This window comes from Dreissena polymorpha, chromosome 6, assembly GCF_020536995.1.
Source record: "Dreissena polymorpha isolate Duluth1 chromosome 6, UMN_Dpol_1.0, whole genome shotgun sequence".
NCBI lineage: Eukaryota > Metazoa > Mollusca > Bivalvia > Myida > Dreissenidae > Dreissena > Dreissena polymorpha.
In genome coordinates, this window is record NC_068360.1 from 44,974,737 (window position 1) to 44,990,985 (window position 16,249).

The window sequence follows — 16,249 nt, forward strand, 5'->3', positions numbered from 1 at the left end:
GATTGTTTCACTGCAACGTATCTTTGATCTCCAAGTTTAACTAATATTTGTATTGTCCTGGATGAAATATAACATTTATTTTGCTATTTAATTGACATTTTTGAGCGAGTATTGTTTCAAATACATGCATAGAGTGAACATATCTGACAAACTCCTTCTTTTCTTACCCCATAAAAGCACCACGTTCAGGTTTATTTGTTTTTGTTTCGTTGTTTTTTTGCATTTTGGCACATATATTAAACACACTAGCTTTAAATATCAAAGGGACCGTCAAGCTTAAAGAGGCTCAAAATCACGTTCTTCCGACCGTAATCTTATGCGTTTGAACACTTTGAATGCAATGGCTAAATTAATAGAATTACAAGCCAAACCTAATAAATTGTTGAAATATGCAGGGGAATATGATCATATACAAAAAAACAATTTTAAATCACAATAAAATTATCTTATAGGTTTCAGTATTTGAAATGCAATGCTCTCTAAAAAATCAACATCGTTTATTTAAAATCACAATTCTATGTTAGGGATCATGCCATGCCTTAATTATTTTATATGTCCTTGTGTGGGTCGTAGGTTTAGCACTGTTGTGTACTACCCCTTTCATTTTTTATTTTAAAGTTGGATACTACATGATGAGATCTTGACATTATGAGACTACATGATGAGACATTGACATTATGAGACTACATGATGAGTACTTGACATTATGCGTCTTCATGATTAGACATTGACATTATGAGACTACATGATGAGTCTTTGACATTATGAGTCTAAATGATTAGACATTGACATTATGAAACTACATGATGAGACCTAGACATTATAAGACTACAAGATGATTATTTGACATTGACTATATGATGCGACATAAACATTATGAGACGACATTATGAGTATTTGACTATATGAGCCTACATGATCAGTAATTGACATGTATGAATCAAGATTAAGAGTATTTGACATTATGAGACTACATGATGAGTATTTTACATTATGAGACTACATGATGAGACATTGACATAATTCGACTACATGATGAGACCTAGACACTATGAGACTACATAATGAGATCTTGACATTATGAGACTACATGATGAGACCTAGACATTATGATACTACATGATGAGAACTAGACATTATGAGATTACATGATGAGACCTAGGCATTATGAGACTACATAATGAGATCTTGACATTATGAGACTACATAATGAGATCTTGACATTATGAAACTGCATGACGAGTATTTGACATTATGAGACTACATGATGAGACCTAGACATAATGAGACCACATGATGAGAATTGTACATAGTGAGACAACATAATGGGACCTAGACGTTATGAGACTACATAATGAGACCTTGACATTATGAGACTGCACAATGAGACCTTGACATTATGAGACTACATAATGAGACCTTGACATTATGAGAAAACATAATGAGACCTAGACGTTATGAGACTACATAATGAGACATTGGCATTATGAGACTACATGATGAGACTTTTTGGGACTACATGATCAGACATTGACATTATGAGACTACATGATGAGACCTAGACATTATGAGACTACATAATGAGACCTTGACATTATGAGACTACATGATGATACCTTGACAATATGAGACTACATGATGAGACTTTATAGAATTACATGATCAGACATTGACATTATGAGACCACATGATGAGACCTAGCCATTATGAGACTGCATAATGAGACCTTGATATTATGAGACTACATAATGAGACCTTGACATTATCAGACTACATGATGATACCTTGACATTATGATACTACATGATGACACCTTGACATAACGAGACTGCATAATGAGACCTTGACATTATGAGATTGCATAATGAGACCTTGGCATTATGAGACTACATAATCAGTATTTGACAGTATGCAGTATACTCTCAGCTGGAGTGTATAGCTTGAGTTCTTTCTAACGTATTGCCTGACCTTGCTTATTATTTAAATCAATTTGGCTTGGAATTATATGTAATAAAAGGAATGGTTATGTGGGTCTTTTCACATCTTATTAGTTTATGAAATATTTTTGAATGTTGCGACCATAATAAACGCACAAGCACCTGTTAACTTCCCTCGTTCGCAGATGGCGGATTTAAAACATGAAAAAGGTAATCGATATCATTCTGTCGCATTTACAACTACATCTTGATTAAACTTGGTGAGGATTTTCAACTTGACAATATCGAGCCTAACTCTAATCCCAACCCTAATCCTAACTATAATCTTTAGTTGCAATTGAGGTCAAGTGTGGTTAAAAACTATTTAAACAGGTCGAATCTAATATTTAACATGATAAATGGTGTATAGGGCTTGCACTAGAGCTGATAAGCTATACATTATATTATGTATACTTGTTCCTGATCTTTCAACTGAAATATTGTGGCTAAACCCAATCCATGTAAGTGAATTATTCATTGCATTCAACAATTTTTTATATATTAAATTTCAATGAATACCATTGAATTGCATTTACACACAAACAATGGAAGATTCATTCTTTCTAGTTCAATCTGACTGAAAACGCATAGATCTTTACAGACTATTCGCTTTTTTGCAATAATGAAAGACAAGTAATAAAACTTCATATTCACAAACTTCCTTGTGTGTGATGATAAATACATAAAAAAGTATGCTTGTTACATTAAGTATTTTGTTCATTTTTGAGATACGCATGATTATGACGTACTGTAAAACCATTATTATTCGTCATACATTAATTTTCGTATATTTCGTCGGTTGACTGAGTGACGAATTTAACATTCTAACGAATTATTTTGTCCAATGTTTAAACAAAATTAAGCATTTAAATCCAACTTATTCCACGCATACATACTTTGTCTATTTTGTGATCAAGATTAATCCGGTTTGACACAAATGGGGCGCACACTATACAGTGTACTTAACCGACACGTAGCACGTGGCTTTTCTATAAAACGCGGATGCAGTTAAGCTGTATCGTTTGAGTTGACTTCGTTTAGGAAGAATAGTAATGATAAGCGCTACTCGTTAACAACTGTATTATAAATTGTTTCAATTTCTTTTAAGGGTGTGGCTAATTGGCAACTGGCCTCGAAAACGGTTTTCGGTCCCGCTAATCTTAACAATACACTTGTCAGTGGAATGAAATAATGAGGGCCCATTACTATCACATGATGAAACAAGACTATTTAATGTGACAAACATGACTCCCAAATGTCCTCTCTTTTCCCCACCATGATTTGTCGCAACGCGAATCTGCGATAATCGCGGACATGTATTAAACACAAGTGCTGACAATATAGTCATTTTTTTAAATTGACGAAATTCCGTTCTGACGAAAATAAATGGTTTCACAGTATATGCTACATGCCTAAACTAACTCCTTCGCGACACAATCTAGGTCATATTATTTAATGTTCCTCTTTTACACGTTTAATAACAAACACATGATATATTACTCTACTCAGTGTACCTTGTTACCAGTTCAAACTGTTTGAACTATGCCCACCCATACGTTTGACTTTTTTTTAAACTATCAGTTAATTGTATTTTGAACAACAAATACTAAGTGATTACCCTTTAAACACTTCTCAATTTCGGTAGTAAAACTACTTCAGTTTTATCAAGAGATTTAGAGTTTTCTGTTCAGTGTAAACGAAGCCTATACATTTCTCAATGTAGACTATTGGCTACTGTTTACACATTTTTACCTCGTACAAACTGATTGTGGTGACGACAGGTATCGGCTCCCTCATGTACCCTATTTGCCAATTGTCGACATTAATGGATCGTACATATCCATGCCCAGCATAATATACCCTAAAACATATACAACATGATGACGGAAATCAAAAAGATTTAATTTAATATAAATAAACATTTTTTGTTAATTTCATATACTAAAATAAATCGAAAAAAACATGTCATCATGCCAATTATATTGTATTTGCATTGCAAAAATAATCTTTAAATGGCACAAGCAAGCATGCATGCACGCACACAACCACTTGCACGCACGCACACACAAACACAAACAAAAAAGATCACACACGCCCAAAAACGCACACATAGCGCGCACGCAAGCACACATAAACACTCTCGCCCTCCATCCTTAAAGCTGTTCATGGGATCTGAAACAACCACGATTTATACCAATCGAATACAGGTTACGCTATGTATTCAGCTCTTGAGTCATCAATATATTTAAAGCGAACAATCTACATAACATAAGACACCAGCTAGCGTTATCTAAACAGCGAACAAAATTCGAATACAGACCTGTGTCCATAGTTTTATCTAAGTTTAGCTGTGTGACATTTTATGACAAATAATACATTTACGCGAAACCCCATTGCTAAGAATCAAACTCCATAAAAGTGAAAAGCTGAATCTTCAACTTTTTTATTAGAATTTGTGTTTTGGTTTGGATAGTGTAAAGTTAAATAGCACAATCAATTTAAATGAAAACGTCTTCAAGTTTTGTTGGTCATTATTCAACCGCAATGCGGGAATTCATTTTTAAATACTAAGATAAAAACAAAAAGGGCAAAGAGCAAATAACTGAGTACAGACGCACAACTCAGCTCTAAATTTAGCTTCGCAATTAAATATGACCAACATGATAAACAGTGTATTATGTGAACACAAGCTTAGTAGAAGTCACAGCTAAATCATACTAGAATGCAGCCATGTTGCTGTATTATGTTCTTAATTTGCAATGAAAGGCTTGGATCGCAAATCATTAGAACAATAATCAACATACACGCAAACGAATGCAGATCTATATTTTCATAAAGTTTTGAACTTAGATATGCATTTGGCAACTATGTTATACAAAAAAGTCCATTGCGACCGATCGATATAACAACACGATTGTCCTTCAACGCAAAATTGTGTTCACCCATTGTTGAAGCATGCACCTTGTTATATAGTTGTTCACTCCAATGGACCGAGCTTCAAACATTGTGATCATTTATATGAAGATAAACACTCTGGCGAAGTTCAATCAAGACTGAGTCATAAATGTGACTTTTGGAGTGATAACACGTTTTATGTTTTAGAGATTTGACCTGGCGACCGAGTTGGTTAATTGACCAAATTTAAGTAAGCTCGCAACATAATTGTTTCACCTCAACTGGTAATAATATTTGTTGATATTTGACCTGAAACACCGTATACAGACGCATCTGGGCCCAAGTTGAACTTGGCATAGATATTGCAAAGGTAAACATTGTGTTTATCAAGTTTCATCAAGATTTAATAAAACATCTAATCTTTAGAGTGTTATATATTTATTAGATTCGACCTCGTGACTAAGTTTGGACACACTTGTCCCTAATTCAAACTCGTCCTAGATATAATGAAGATACAAAGTCTGACTAAGCTTCTTTAAGATTGAATCATACATTCAACATCCAGAGTATTAACAAGTCTTATCTAAGATTTGACCTTGCTAGTTTGTTTACGGCTGTGACAAGGATTCGACTTTGTTGAATATAATTCTGACAATGTTTCATCAAGATTGACCCATACATGCGGCCTCTACCGTACAAATACTATTTATTCTTTCTATATTATCGAGGTAAACATTCTTATAAAGTATCATCAAGATTATAACTATGGTCTCTAGAGTTTTAGCAAGGTTAATCTATGGTTTGACCTGGTGATCTAGTTTTAAAAAGCAAGTGACCCAACTTGGTATAGATATTGTCTATATACAATTCGGACAATTTGTCATCACGATTGATGAACAATATAATTTATATAATATGAACGAGCGAAACATTGACGAAGCCCAGAGCACATCGCGCGACAGACGTCAATTGACGCCGGACGTAAGGCAATCACAATAGCTCACATTGAGCACTCCTTGATTAGGTATCAAAATCAAGATAAAATAAAACTAAGATAATATAGATTATTCACCCATTATCAATATTTAGCTCTTAAGGGAGCAAAATGAAAGGCAATGAAAAACACCCCATTTGCGCGACTCACGCTCGCAAAAATAAGAACACCGCTTGAATTACACATTTAACACGAAAAGGCAATTTTAATTCATTCAACACAACTTGGATTTAGATCTATAATATTCATTTAGAGCCTACATCTAAGACATCATATTTGCTCAAAATCATGATATTCTCGATATTCTAGTATTAAAGATGTATTAATTTTCTCACTCCTGATAGATGAATCTATACTTTTATCAAGTTAGATGGACGTATCGAAACAAAACAAATCTTTTTGGCGGTGGCATTACCTGTTTGTGAGTTCATCATAGGACAAGGCGACTGGTTCAGGAAAAATACGTGTCTCGCTTACATTGGAACCGGTTATGCGAGCCATCTTAATTTTGAAGGTTTTATGTGATCTTTCAATCCATACAATCGAACTAAAATAAGAATATACATGCATTGATGCAGTTAAAGAGGATAGGACCTTGTTTATATAACGTCTTATTAGCATAAAGTTAAGAATAGATGCATTTCCGAATTTGAATAGATAACTTGTTAATAGACAGCATACACCCTTCTTCATATGAAAATATGTTAAATATCCGAAGCAACTTGCACATGATAACACTCGTTATAAAAGACTGGTATACAAGTTATCTACCTTAGTGATCACATTTCAGAGAAGTATAATTCGAACTTAATGGATATTCGCGGATTGGTTAAGAACTTGTTTGAAGTTTTTAATGACAGTTTATTAAAGTCATATTTTTATCATTCTCTCAGTGTACTGGACACATGTGGGCTTACGAAAATAGTCAGGCCATGTCAGTTTGACTCATTTAAACATTCATTTACAACTTTTTACCAGTATACAAAGATGCTCTGTTCCAGAAAATAGACTTATCACTTGTGACCGACCTCTTAACTAAATTTAATCTCCTCACACGCAATATTTAATTGTGTATATAAACAACGTCATCGTTTGGGCTCACTAAGATTCGTTCTCGTTGATAAGATTTCAGAAAGTACGATGAATATAGCTACTGAAACAAGACCATAGATGCATCTCTGGAAGAAAGTGTAATGAAGGCTTTTTCAAAAAGCCCATTAAATAGGTTGTGTGTATAATTATGTAACTGCTAATATAAATAGAGTATTCTATTATTTTAATTCATCGTTATAGTTGTATTATAAAAATCATTTGCTGAATCGGTTTAATATTAACATTATTTCATCGTGCCTTAAAAAAGTATTTTTATTTTGCTCTGGTGCCTACTAAACCAATTTTTAATAACATTATAAATCAATCAAATTTAAATTATCTTTTATCGACTTGAATTTAAAATACCACATTTTTATTGTGTTCTAGGAATGAGGCTCGATGTGTCATTCATTTCTTTCGGCGACTAAAGAATTTTTGCTTTTGATTATTTTATGTTTTAAGGCGTGTTGTACCCGTTGTCCTGTATTAAATATAAAAGTAATCGGATATTCGTCTTTAATAACAGACTAGCTGTTATACGTATGATGAAATAAATACGATTAAAGTCAATCGTCTTTGGCTGTCTTTATGAAAGCACAATTTATAATGACAATATTTTGTATTATTGCTGTATACATTCATACATATTGGTATGAACTGGCAATCGGCAACTATAAATGGCATTTAGTCCATTAAGCTAAATTGCATCGCTCACATAGTTGAACTAAAGTATCTAATCGTATCATATAAAACGGGAAGGGATGTTTAGAGTCCGAAACACTATTGAGTGTATGTTGCTTAGCCTGGTTCTCAATAGGTAACGGCAATTTCTTGTGTATTATTGCGTAGGAGGTGCTTCTATTATGTTAGAATCAATTTAGTGAAGATGCTAATGGTTTCTAGTTTCGCTTTCACTTTCGATGTTTGAATTGTCAATATAACATAATTTTGATTGTATGGTCTTAATATTTGAGTGTAATAGACATTGACAAAACGTGTAATGGACGCCATAAATTAAGTGGTTTATTTAATAACGCGAAGTACTGCTACCTATGAAAATATCACATTAAATTATTCATTCATATTTAATCGGTTTGACGAATAAATCCTTCTTTTGTTATCAATCGTTTGGTTATTTACGTATCACTGTGAAAAATGGCGTTAATAATAAACAGCATATTTACACTTTTAAAATAAAATATCGATTGTAATAAACTAAAGTTATTTATGGATCGTTTAAAATGTTAACGGTGTTTGAAAAGTTTGGGTTCGACAAGTCACCGTAAAATGAAACAAAATTAAGGAATCGTATTGTTTTTAAGCGTAAAAATGACACCATTTTCACCTCAAATTCAAAAGTCTTCTTCTGTTTTCTAATAAAAATCTTGTTGTTCCGTGTGCGTAATACATTTTCTAATAAGATGCGTACACAGTTTTCGAGGGACTGAAGTGCAAGTAAAGAATTTAAATTAATTTGGGTAAATAGTTTCTTATTCATTACTTTGTTTTACTATTTTTGCAGAACACAAAGAAAAGTACCTTACATAAGCGTTGCAAAATCATATTATTTAGAACTTAAAATGTCAAATATGTAGATGAAATAAAACAGATTTTTATCTGGTTTATCGGACGTAGAGAATTTCTTAAATACGATTTGTTTTTAAATTGTATCTTATGTAATATATTGCTTTGGAATCTCTGTTTGCATGTTATATAATTTGAAGAGGAGTGTCAAACGAATTCCTAAGAATATGCCAATATAAAGAAGTGAAACTCCAGCTGCAGGAGCAGTATTGCATTCGTATTATATACAATTTTGTGGTCCTTTATTTAAAGCAAGTGACCATTTGTCAAAACAGTACGAAACGGCACAATATGAAACAACATACACACAAAGAAGAATAAAGCTGGGGTAACCGCCTTGGAACGATCAATCCAAAGCACTTGGGGTTTAAACCGTTTTAGAGCGCTCAACCTCACAATTGGCCCAGCAATATTCATGATGCATGTAAGTCGAAATAAAATTTAACCTTATAGCTGCAAAGTTGAACAATAATATAAGGGAATAAAAACGCATTCAATTTAATTATCATTTAATTACTTAATAGTAGGAAGGAGACTAAAGGTACAGAGTTACAGCTTTTTGAGGAAGGATGAAATGTAATTACAAACAAGTGTCATCTACATACCTTATTTAAAAAAAAATATTAAAGAGTATAGCATCATATAGTTAATATTTCAGATCATCATCGTGCAAATGCAGGACGAAGCAGCAATATTGTGTGTAAAAATCCATATTACATTAAGAAGCGATAACACGATGACCTCACCAGTCACCAGTAAATCAAATATTATTAAAGGGACAGTACTGTAAAATCAATTATTATTAAAGGGCCTGTACTGTTAAATCGATTTACCAATACAACCATCCGTGTTTGTTGAATATTTTAGAAGCAAACATATAAAATGGTCATTCCATTATTAACTCCACATTTTATGAGAAAAAAAGATACAGTGAATCGAAAACCAACAAGCATGTGCTTTCAAGTACGTCAGCATCATATCATTTTGCTAAAAATGAGCTAAAGAAATTGAAATGTTAAATATAAAATTTAACTTTTACCACTGAACATATTTAGTTTTTACACAAACAAACATTTAGCAGTTTTAATGTAAAAGAGCATGCCATGCAAATGCATGGACAATATAAACAATGCCGTTTTAGCGTTAATTATGCAAGAACATGATACAAAATCGCTTGTGCGCATGCTTAGTATGATGTTAATTTTTGTCGTAAAAAAAAAACTTGTTTAGTACCGAACAACTATTGTTACCACAATGAAATGATTATTGCAAATGGCACTTGATTTAGATGCCCCACATCGCTTCAACGAGAGAAGATCGTCATCATCTTAAATTGTTCCTTCTTGTTCCTTCAATACAACACTTACATCAATGTTTTTGGTATTAAATAGCCATCATGGCTCGTTTTTTACTTGGTGTTTCAAGATGTTTATAGACATTATTTTCATTGTACACATATCAAGAGTGAATTTGTTCGCATAATGTCAAAATTCATTAGCACGAGTGCTTCAAACAGATTTACCATATAATATTTTACAGTCACTGTCAGACTTCCAATATTTAAAGCAAAGTGCCATATGACCTCGCGATCAGGCCGTACAGCACACGTTTTCCGGATATTCAACGCCAATCTCCAACCACTTTAACAAGACTTTTCAACCATGCGCTCAGCTCCTCTTGCATGCAAAACGTATCCGTGAAAGAAATCGATGTCAGCTTTAAGGACGACACGCTGCAATGCTCAACGTATCGCGCGACGCTGCGCCAACAACTACAACTGCATCTGTGCGAGAGCATCCAGCACTAAGCCGATTGTGGGTATGTGCGTGTCAAGTACTACAGCTTCAAGAAGGCCGTGAGCTTCATGGTCACAGAGCTCGCCACCAACTCAACCAGTGACCTTCATGTGATTGAAGAGCTTTACGCAATGCACACTGTTGAAGAACTTGCTAAAGCCATCGACTCGCTGAGTTTTACCCAGAAAGTGACGGCATCCCATATATGCCATCAAATACGGAAACACCACCCTACATCAGTCACTGAATAATCGTCTTGTGTTGAGCTTGGTGGAAGGCGAAGTACCACAACATTTACGAAATGCCACAATAGTTACCCTTTGCAAGAACAAGGGTTACCGGATTGACTGAAACAACATCAGAGGCATCTTTCTGCTGATCGTTGTTGGAGAGGTGTTTGCTCGCATAGTCCTGAAACTGAGCACATACCCTCGCAGCAAGGATCTGCCCTGAGTCGCAGTTTGGCTTCCGCTCCGAAAAAAACAACCATCGACATGATCTTCATATTACGTCAATTCCAAGAAAAGTGCAGTGAACTGGAATGTCATTTGTTTTAGCCTTAATCGATCTTACGGATTTTCACCCGTCAGCAGATACGGACCGCACCTTATTTATTTTGCAACTTCATCCTCGTGCTGTTAAAGAATGCCTTTTACTGGTCCACGGATGGCATCTACGTTCACAACAGTTACAATTTGAGGCTGTTAAACCTCGCTCGTTTACGTGCAAATAAACAAAACTTATCGAAGTCCTCGTCAAAGAGATGCTGTTTTCGGACGACGCTGCGCTAACCACGCGAAAAGAGGAGGCCCCCCCGAGACTCTTTGCCAAGGCTTGTACATACTTTGGTATCGCTGTCAGCTTAAAAAAGACAAACTTAATGGGCCAGGATGCAAGCAACGAACCCTGCATAAAGATCGGGTACTATATCATTGATATGGTTGATGTCTTCAAATACCTTGGGTCCACCATAAGTGGAAACCTGTCCATTGATACAGAGCTTAGCAAGCGCATCGCAACGGCTACAGCATCCAAGGCCAGACTGACAGACCAAGAACAAGGTATAGCGAGTCTGTGTCCTCAGCACTCTGCGGACGGTAAGGAAAACCTGGACAATGCTCATGCAAAATGAACGCCCCCTAAACACTTTTCACATGCGGTGCCAAAAGCGCTTTATCGATATCAAGTGGAAGGATTGTATCCAAAACAGTTACGTAATCGAACTTGCTGGAATCCCAGGAATACCTCCCCTTCTTACTCAGCGCCCCCTAGATGGCTTCACGTTCGCTGCATGGACGATGAACGCCTACAAAAGAACGGTGTACGGTCAGCTTGCAACTTGCACGCGACCCGTAGGTCGCCCAGCCCTAACGTCTTCAAGAGAGACGTCAAAGCCTGCGGGATCGCTAAAGGCACCTGTAAGACTTCGGCCGAAGTTCGCATGGTCTTGCGACAATCAATTAATATAGTCATCCTGGTAGCTGAGGTAAGCATATCCGAGCATTCAATTCGACAGAGCGTGCCGCCCTTACCCCTACTGCAAGTCCATTTGTGTGCGTAATGTGCAAGTCACTCCCGCATCTGTCTGCTAAGCCACAGCAGACGTTGCCCCCAGACGTGGCAAACTGAAGCGCGCATCAGCATAGTCTCCCGAGACTCAGCCTTGCCAAACAATTATACACTTATTTCTCATGTTGTTTCTATGGTTAGTTGGGAACACAATATTTTTGTTCAGGAGCTTGTCCTAGTCTAGAGCTCATAAGAACTTACAAAACTACGTGTTATAAGCACCAAGTGTTTTCATAACGAAGTGTCAGTAATTCTAATCATTTCACATTATTTAACACATATCGTTTTTTTCGAACTGTTGAAATTGCATAGACACCAATTAACATATGTAAAAAATGTGTCCGCACCAACCGCAACAATTTAAATAGTAAAAATCAGTTTGTTTGTCATATTCATAAAGTCGTGTATATCCTTTATTATAATGAAATGTATTCATCATAACTTTATTTGTTAACAAGTTCATTTGTAAATAAATTCTGTCCGCATTGATATATTGATATCATTATTATTTCAGTAAATTACTTGGTCTTGCAATCATCTCGGGAGATCATTAGCAGCTACGTGAAGTCATGCGAATCATAAAACTCCATCGTTGTCGACATCATTATTTCAATCAATAAGTTGGTATTGAGTTTATCCTGGGCTATGATAAATATAAGACGTCTTTACCATTAGTATAATTATGTCAGTCCGTGAGTCGCTCATGATCTTCCCATTGATAATTAATGTAAGGAAGTCCTGAAAGACGTCGCCACTACCAACATAAAAATTTTCAGTACATATGTTGGTCCTATACTTCTAACGAGCACTTCATAATGGCTACTATGAAAAATATGAGAAACAGTGGCAACAACCATCACCATCTTTTTTGGTTTGTCTTAACTGGCATTATCATCATCAAGCCATGAGACATATAAACACTAACACCACCACTGGTTTTATTATTCTATTCTGTTTTGCACTTGTCATGGACAATACAGTATCAGTAGGTTTTGCCAAAAGGCACACCACCAACACCATAATTACTTCAGAAAATTACGTTGACGTGCACGTCTTACGGAAATATTATCAGCCGGTCATGATAAATATAAGACAACATCATCATTATTGTTTTAGTCAATCAGTAGTACTGTTCCTCTTCTTACAAAACAATTTATTAAAAGAAGACACAAAGCTAGTGTTGTACATCAGTAGGTGTGTTATCAAACGGAGTTGATTTGACTTAAAACAGTAAATCACTCACTTTCTGTTTAACTGCTTCCGTCACAGCTGCTTTTCGATCCGCTTGATACTTCTTTTCATTTTTTTCAAAACACATGTGCAAGAAGAAACGCGATATGGCAAGTGACAATTTTGACGCTTCATACGGTTTTGTTATGTCAATATACAAATGGTGCCCGATAGGTTTCGTATTCGTTTGTGAAGGTAATTTTTTTAAATAAGATTAAAACAGTATTCAATTATAAAATTTGCTATCAAACGCTCAAACCGCGATACAGCCCGCCCGACGGTAAACAAGAGCCTTTCAGAACATTTTTTCTAATAAAAAGATCATATTTTCATGAAATCATATTAAATGTCACCTTTAAAAATAGGTTTTACTGTTCGTCATAACCAATTTCCATATAATGTATAATAATATTCGAATTGTATCATCCGTTCACTTATCCACTCAGAAAGACAGGTCTATGTACCGTTTTTGCGATTATGTATTATTACATTAGGTTATCAAATAAAATATTCGCTCATATTGTATTTATCTTCTCAAAAAGTACGCATAATAAATTTAGGAAACCACGTTATAGGGAAATGTCGTTATGCTGAACAAATAATGTCAAAACTTACCTTCTAGACACTAGAAGTGTGAGCAACCTCGGATGTACCAGACCGGTTATAACAGTGTAGCTGCTCAGTGTTGACTGTGAAACAAAGCTTATCTTCCCATTCTGTGTACCCTGGCACCAATACACATTTTTGTCTATCCAATCAAAAGCCATGCCTGGTAAATATTGAAGTATTTACAAGGGTGTTTTAACTTAACAATCCATATAATGGAACATTTCAATGTGCTACGTTATGTGAAGCTATATCTATACATAATTATATAAACAATATATTGTACCGGTTATTTTCTCTGATTCTTTGACTAAATTGCGTGGAATATTTTGCCCATCCATCGTCAATGTATTTATGTTAGCTCCAACAGTATATATAAGCTTCATTTCGCTCGAGTCTGAAATTAAAGTAAGTTTGATTAGAAAATACGAAATGCATAAGTTATCATACTGGGTATGTGAATAATTAAGTATACATAAGCTTGACCTTGTCATCACCATAGGTACAAACGTAATGCAAAATATCAATATTACTATGTGTTGAGTTCCATTACAAGATCAAACGTAAGTTTCAAGATAAATATTTTAAAGAATATATATTTATGTTTTTATAAACATTGAGTTTTACTCAAAATAAAAAAACAATTTGTTAACTGAAACATTACTTTAGTCGATGCAAATACTGAAAATTATAAAAAAAAGTACCATATATGCAAATAAACAAAAAAAGACGGAATCAGATTGCGCACTGCACAATTAACCCTGTTTGAAAATGCTTAATGTAGTTTATGTCTGTCAGCTGATATAACTAAGAAATTTCTCTAGGAAAAGATACCGAACGTGGGAGTGGCGTTCCTTACCGACAGATTAGAAAAGTTTGCATTTTATAAATCTTAATGTTGCTTTGTTTGTTGTACATTTTTTCAAAACAAAATACAAGCAATCTTGGACATCGACGGAAACAACCTTTGTTCAGATAAATTATGCTTCGGTAGATTGTTGTATACATTTGGTAAGTTGACATACAAAACGATTTCTAAGAAATGTGTGCATTTTTAGTTAAATACATGAAGTAGTTACAGAGATATGGAATTGTTGCATGGACCATTTTGACCATTACTACCGTTTCTACATTATCAACTTAAAAACCCTCATATTTGTAATTTAGTTGTGTTTTAATATTCCATTATTCTCTTATAGATCACATCAATGTATAAAATGTAGTTAATTTATTGCACATTTATATACAATTATGCTGTTCTGCATCTCTAACATAGAGCACTAGTCTAACGAGTATGTCCGGAATATGACGCATTAATTGTTGGCCAATAGCAACTGCCAAACGATTAAAGCTTGCTTGGTTTGGATACGTCACCAGGTTCGACTCTCTGTGCAAGACTGTGTTTCAGGGCAATCCATGCGCAGGTCACTGTCGAGGCCATAAGAAGAAAAGCTAGATGGACGATGTGAAAGATTGAACGTTCCTCCCCATTAATGAGGTCCTTCCAAATGGCCACAACATACCTGACTGGCGGAGGATCATTGTGTTGTCGTGTCGTTATTCCCCCAAAGGCCAGACCGGTCAACGGTATGAAAATGATTATCATATGTTCTACATCTATATTTCGGCTTTAGATCGAGGAAGTGAACCATGTTCTTTGAGCGTGTGGGGGTTGGGCCAGCAAAACTTATTTTTACTGATAATTGATTTCACTGTAGCTACCTTATATACCATAGGTGCATGACTACATTGGTTCCGGTATATTTTACATTTTTAACGAGCATGTGTTCAAGAAAGGTTAACTGCCTTTATTCGCCGTAGTTAAATTATCAGCCATTATTTTAGCATGTTATAACAAATATCAGGCAAGATTGCGCATTTATGAAGCGTTGATAAGATTTAATTGCATAGTCGGTTTCAAATGCAAGAGTATTTATAAGAGGGTGGACACACCTTAAACAATTAAAAGAATTAAACAGCTAATCGTTATAGAACAACGTTTTGCATTAAGCCGACTTCCCCTTATTTAAATACCAAAATATGTGTTGTATTTACATTTACTGCTACGTTGTGGTGTTAAAGAAATCTACATATATGGATAATACAACTGTCTGTGATCTGAATCAAATCTGTATCTATTGTGTTCGTGTTCTTAAAACAATCATGTAATTCATGTTTATACAAATAATTCTTAAACTAATTGGACTTAACTACATGCCTACACAAAGTTCATAGGACATGTTCATAGCTTTACTTAAATCATTATTTTCACTAATATGCATTTAAACGTGGCTTATAAAATTGTTATTTGCTATAGTATACAGATATATGTTCTGTTAGCATCATTACATTTCTGTTTAACATGAACGGAGACAATATGTTTAGCCGCACACACAACTTACTCATTGTCAAACGTGGAATAATCATTCTCAAATATACTTAATTATATTAACTTCTTAATGCAGTGTGACAGGTTCGGTGGTTTAAAGTGTAATGAAGATTGATTC

At 34.8% G+C, this 16,249-nt stretch overlaps 1 protein-coding gene across 1 annotated transcript in view; it reads right to left on the reverse strand.

Moving 5' to 3' along the window:
• Window positions 1-16,249, reverse strand: part of LOC127835231 (low-density lipoprotein receptor-related protein 4-like) — a 68,566-nt gene that overhangs the window by 39,832 nt on the left and 12,485 nt on the right. The window contains exons 7-8 of the mRNA XM_052361556.1: window positions 14,029-14,139; window positions 13,752-13,905 (exon numbers count right to left, since the gene is read on the reverse strand). Of these exons, the coding sequence (XP_052217516.1) occupies window positions 13,752-13,905; window positions 14,029-14,139 (265 nt within the window). The remainder of the gene's footprint in view (window positions 1-13,751; window positions 13,906-14,028; window positions 14,140-16,249) is intronic.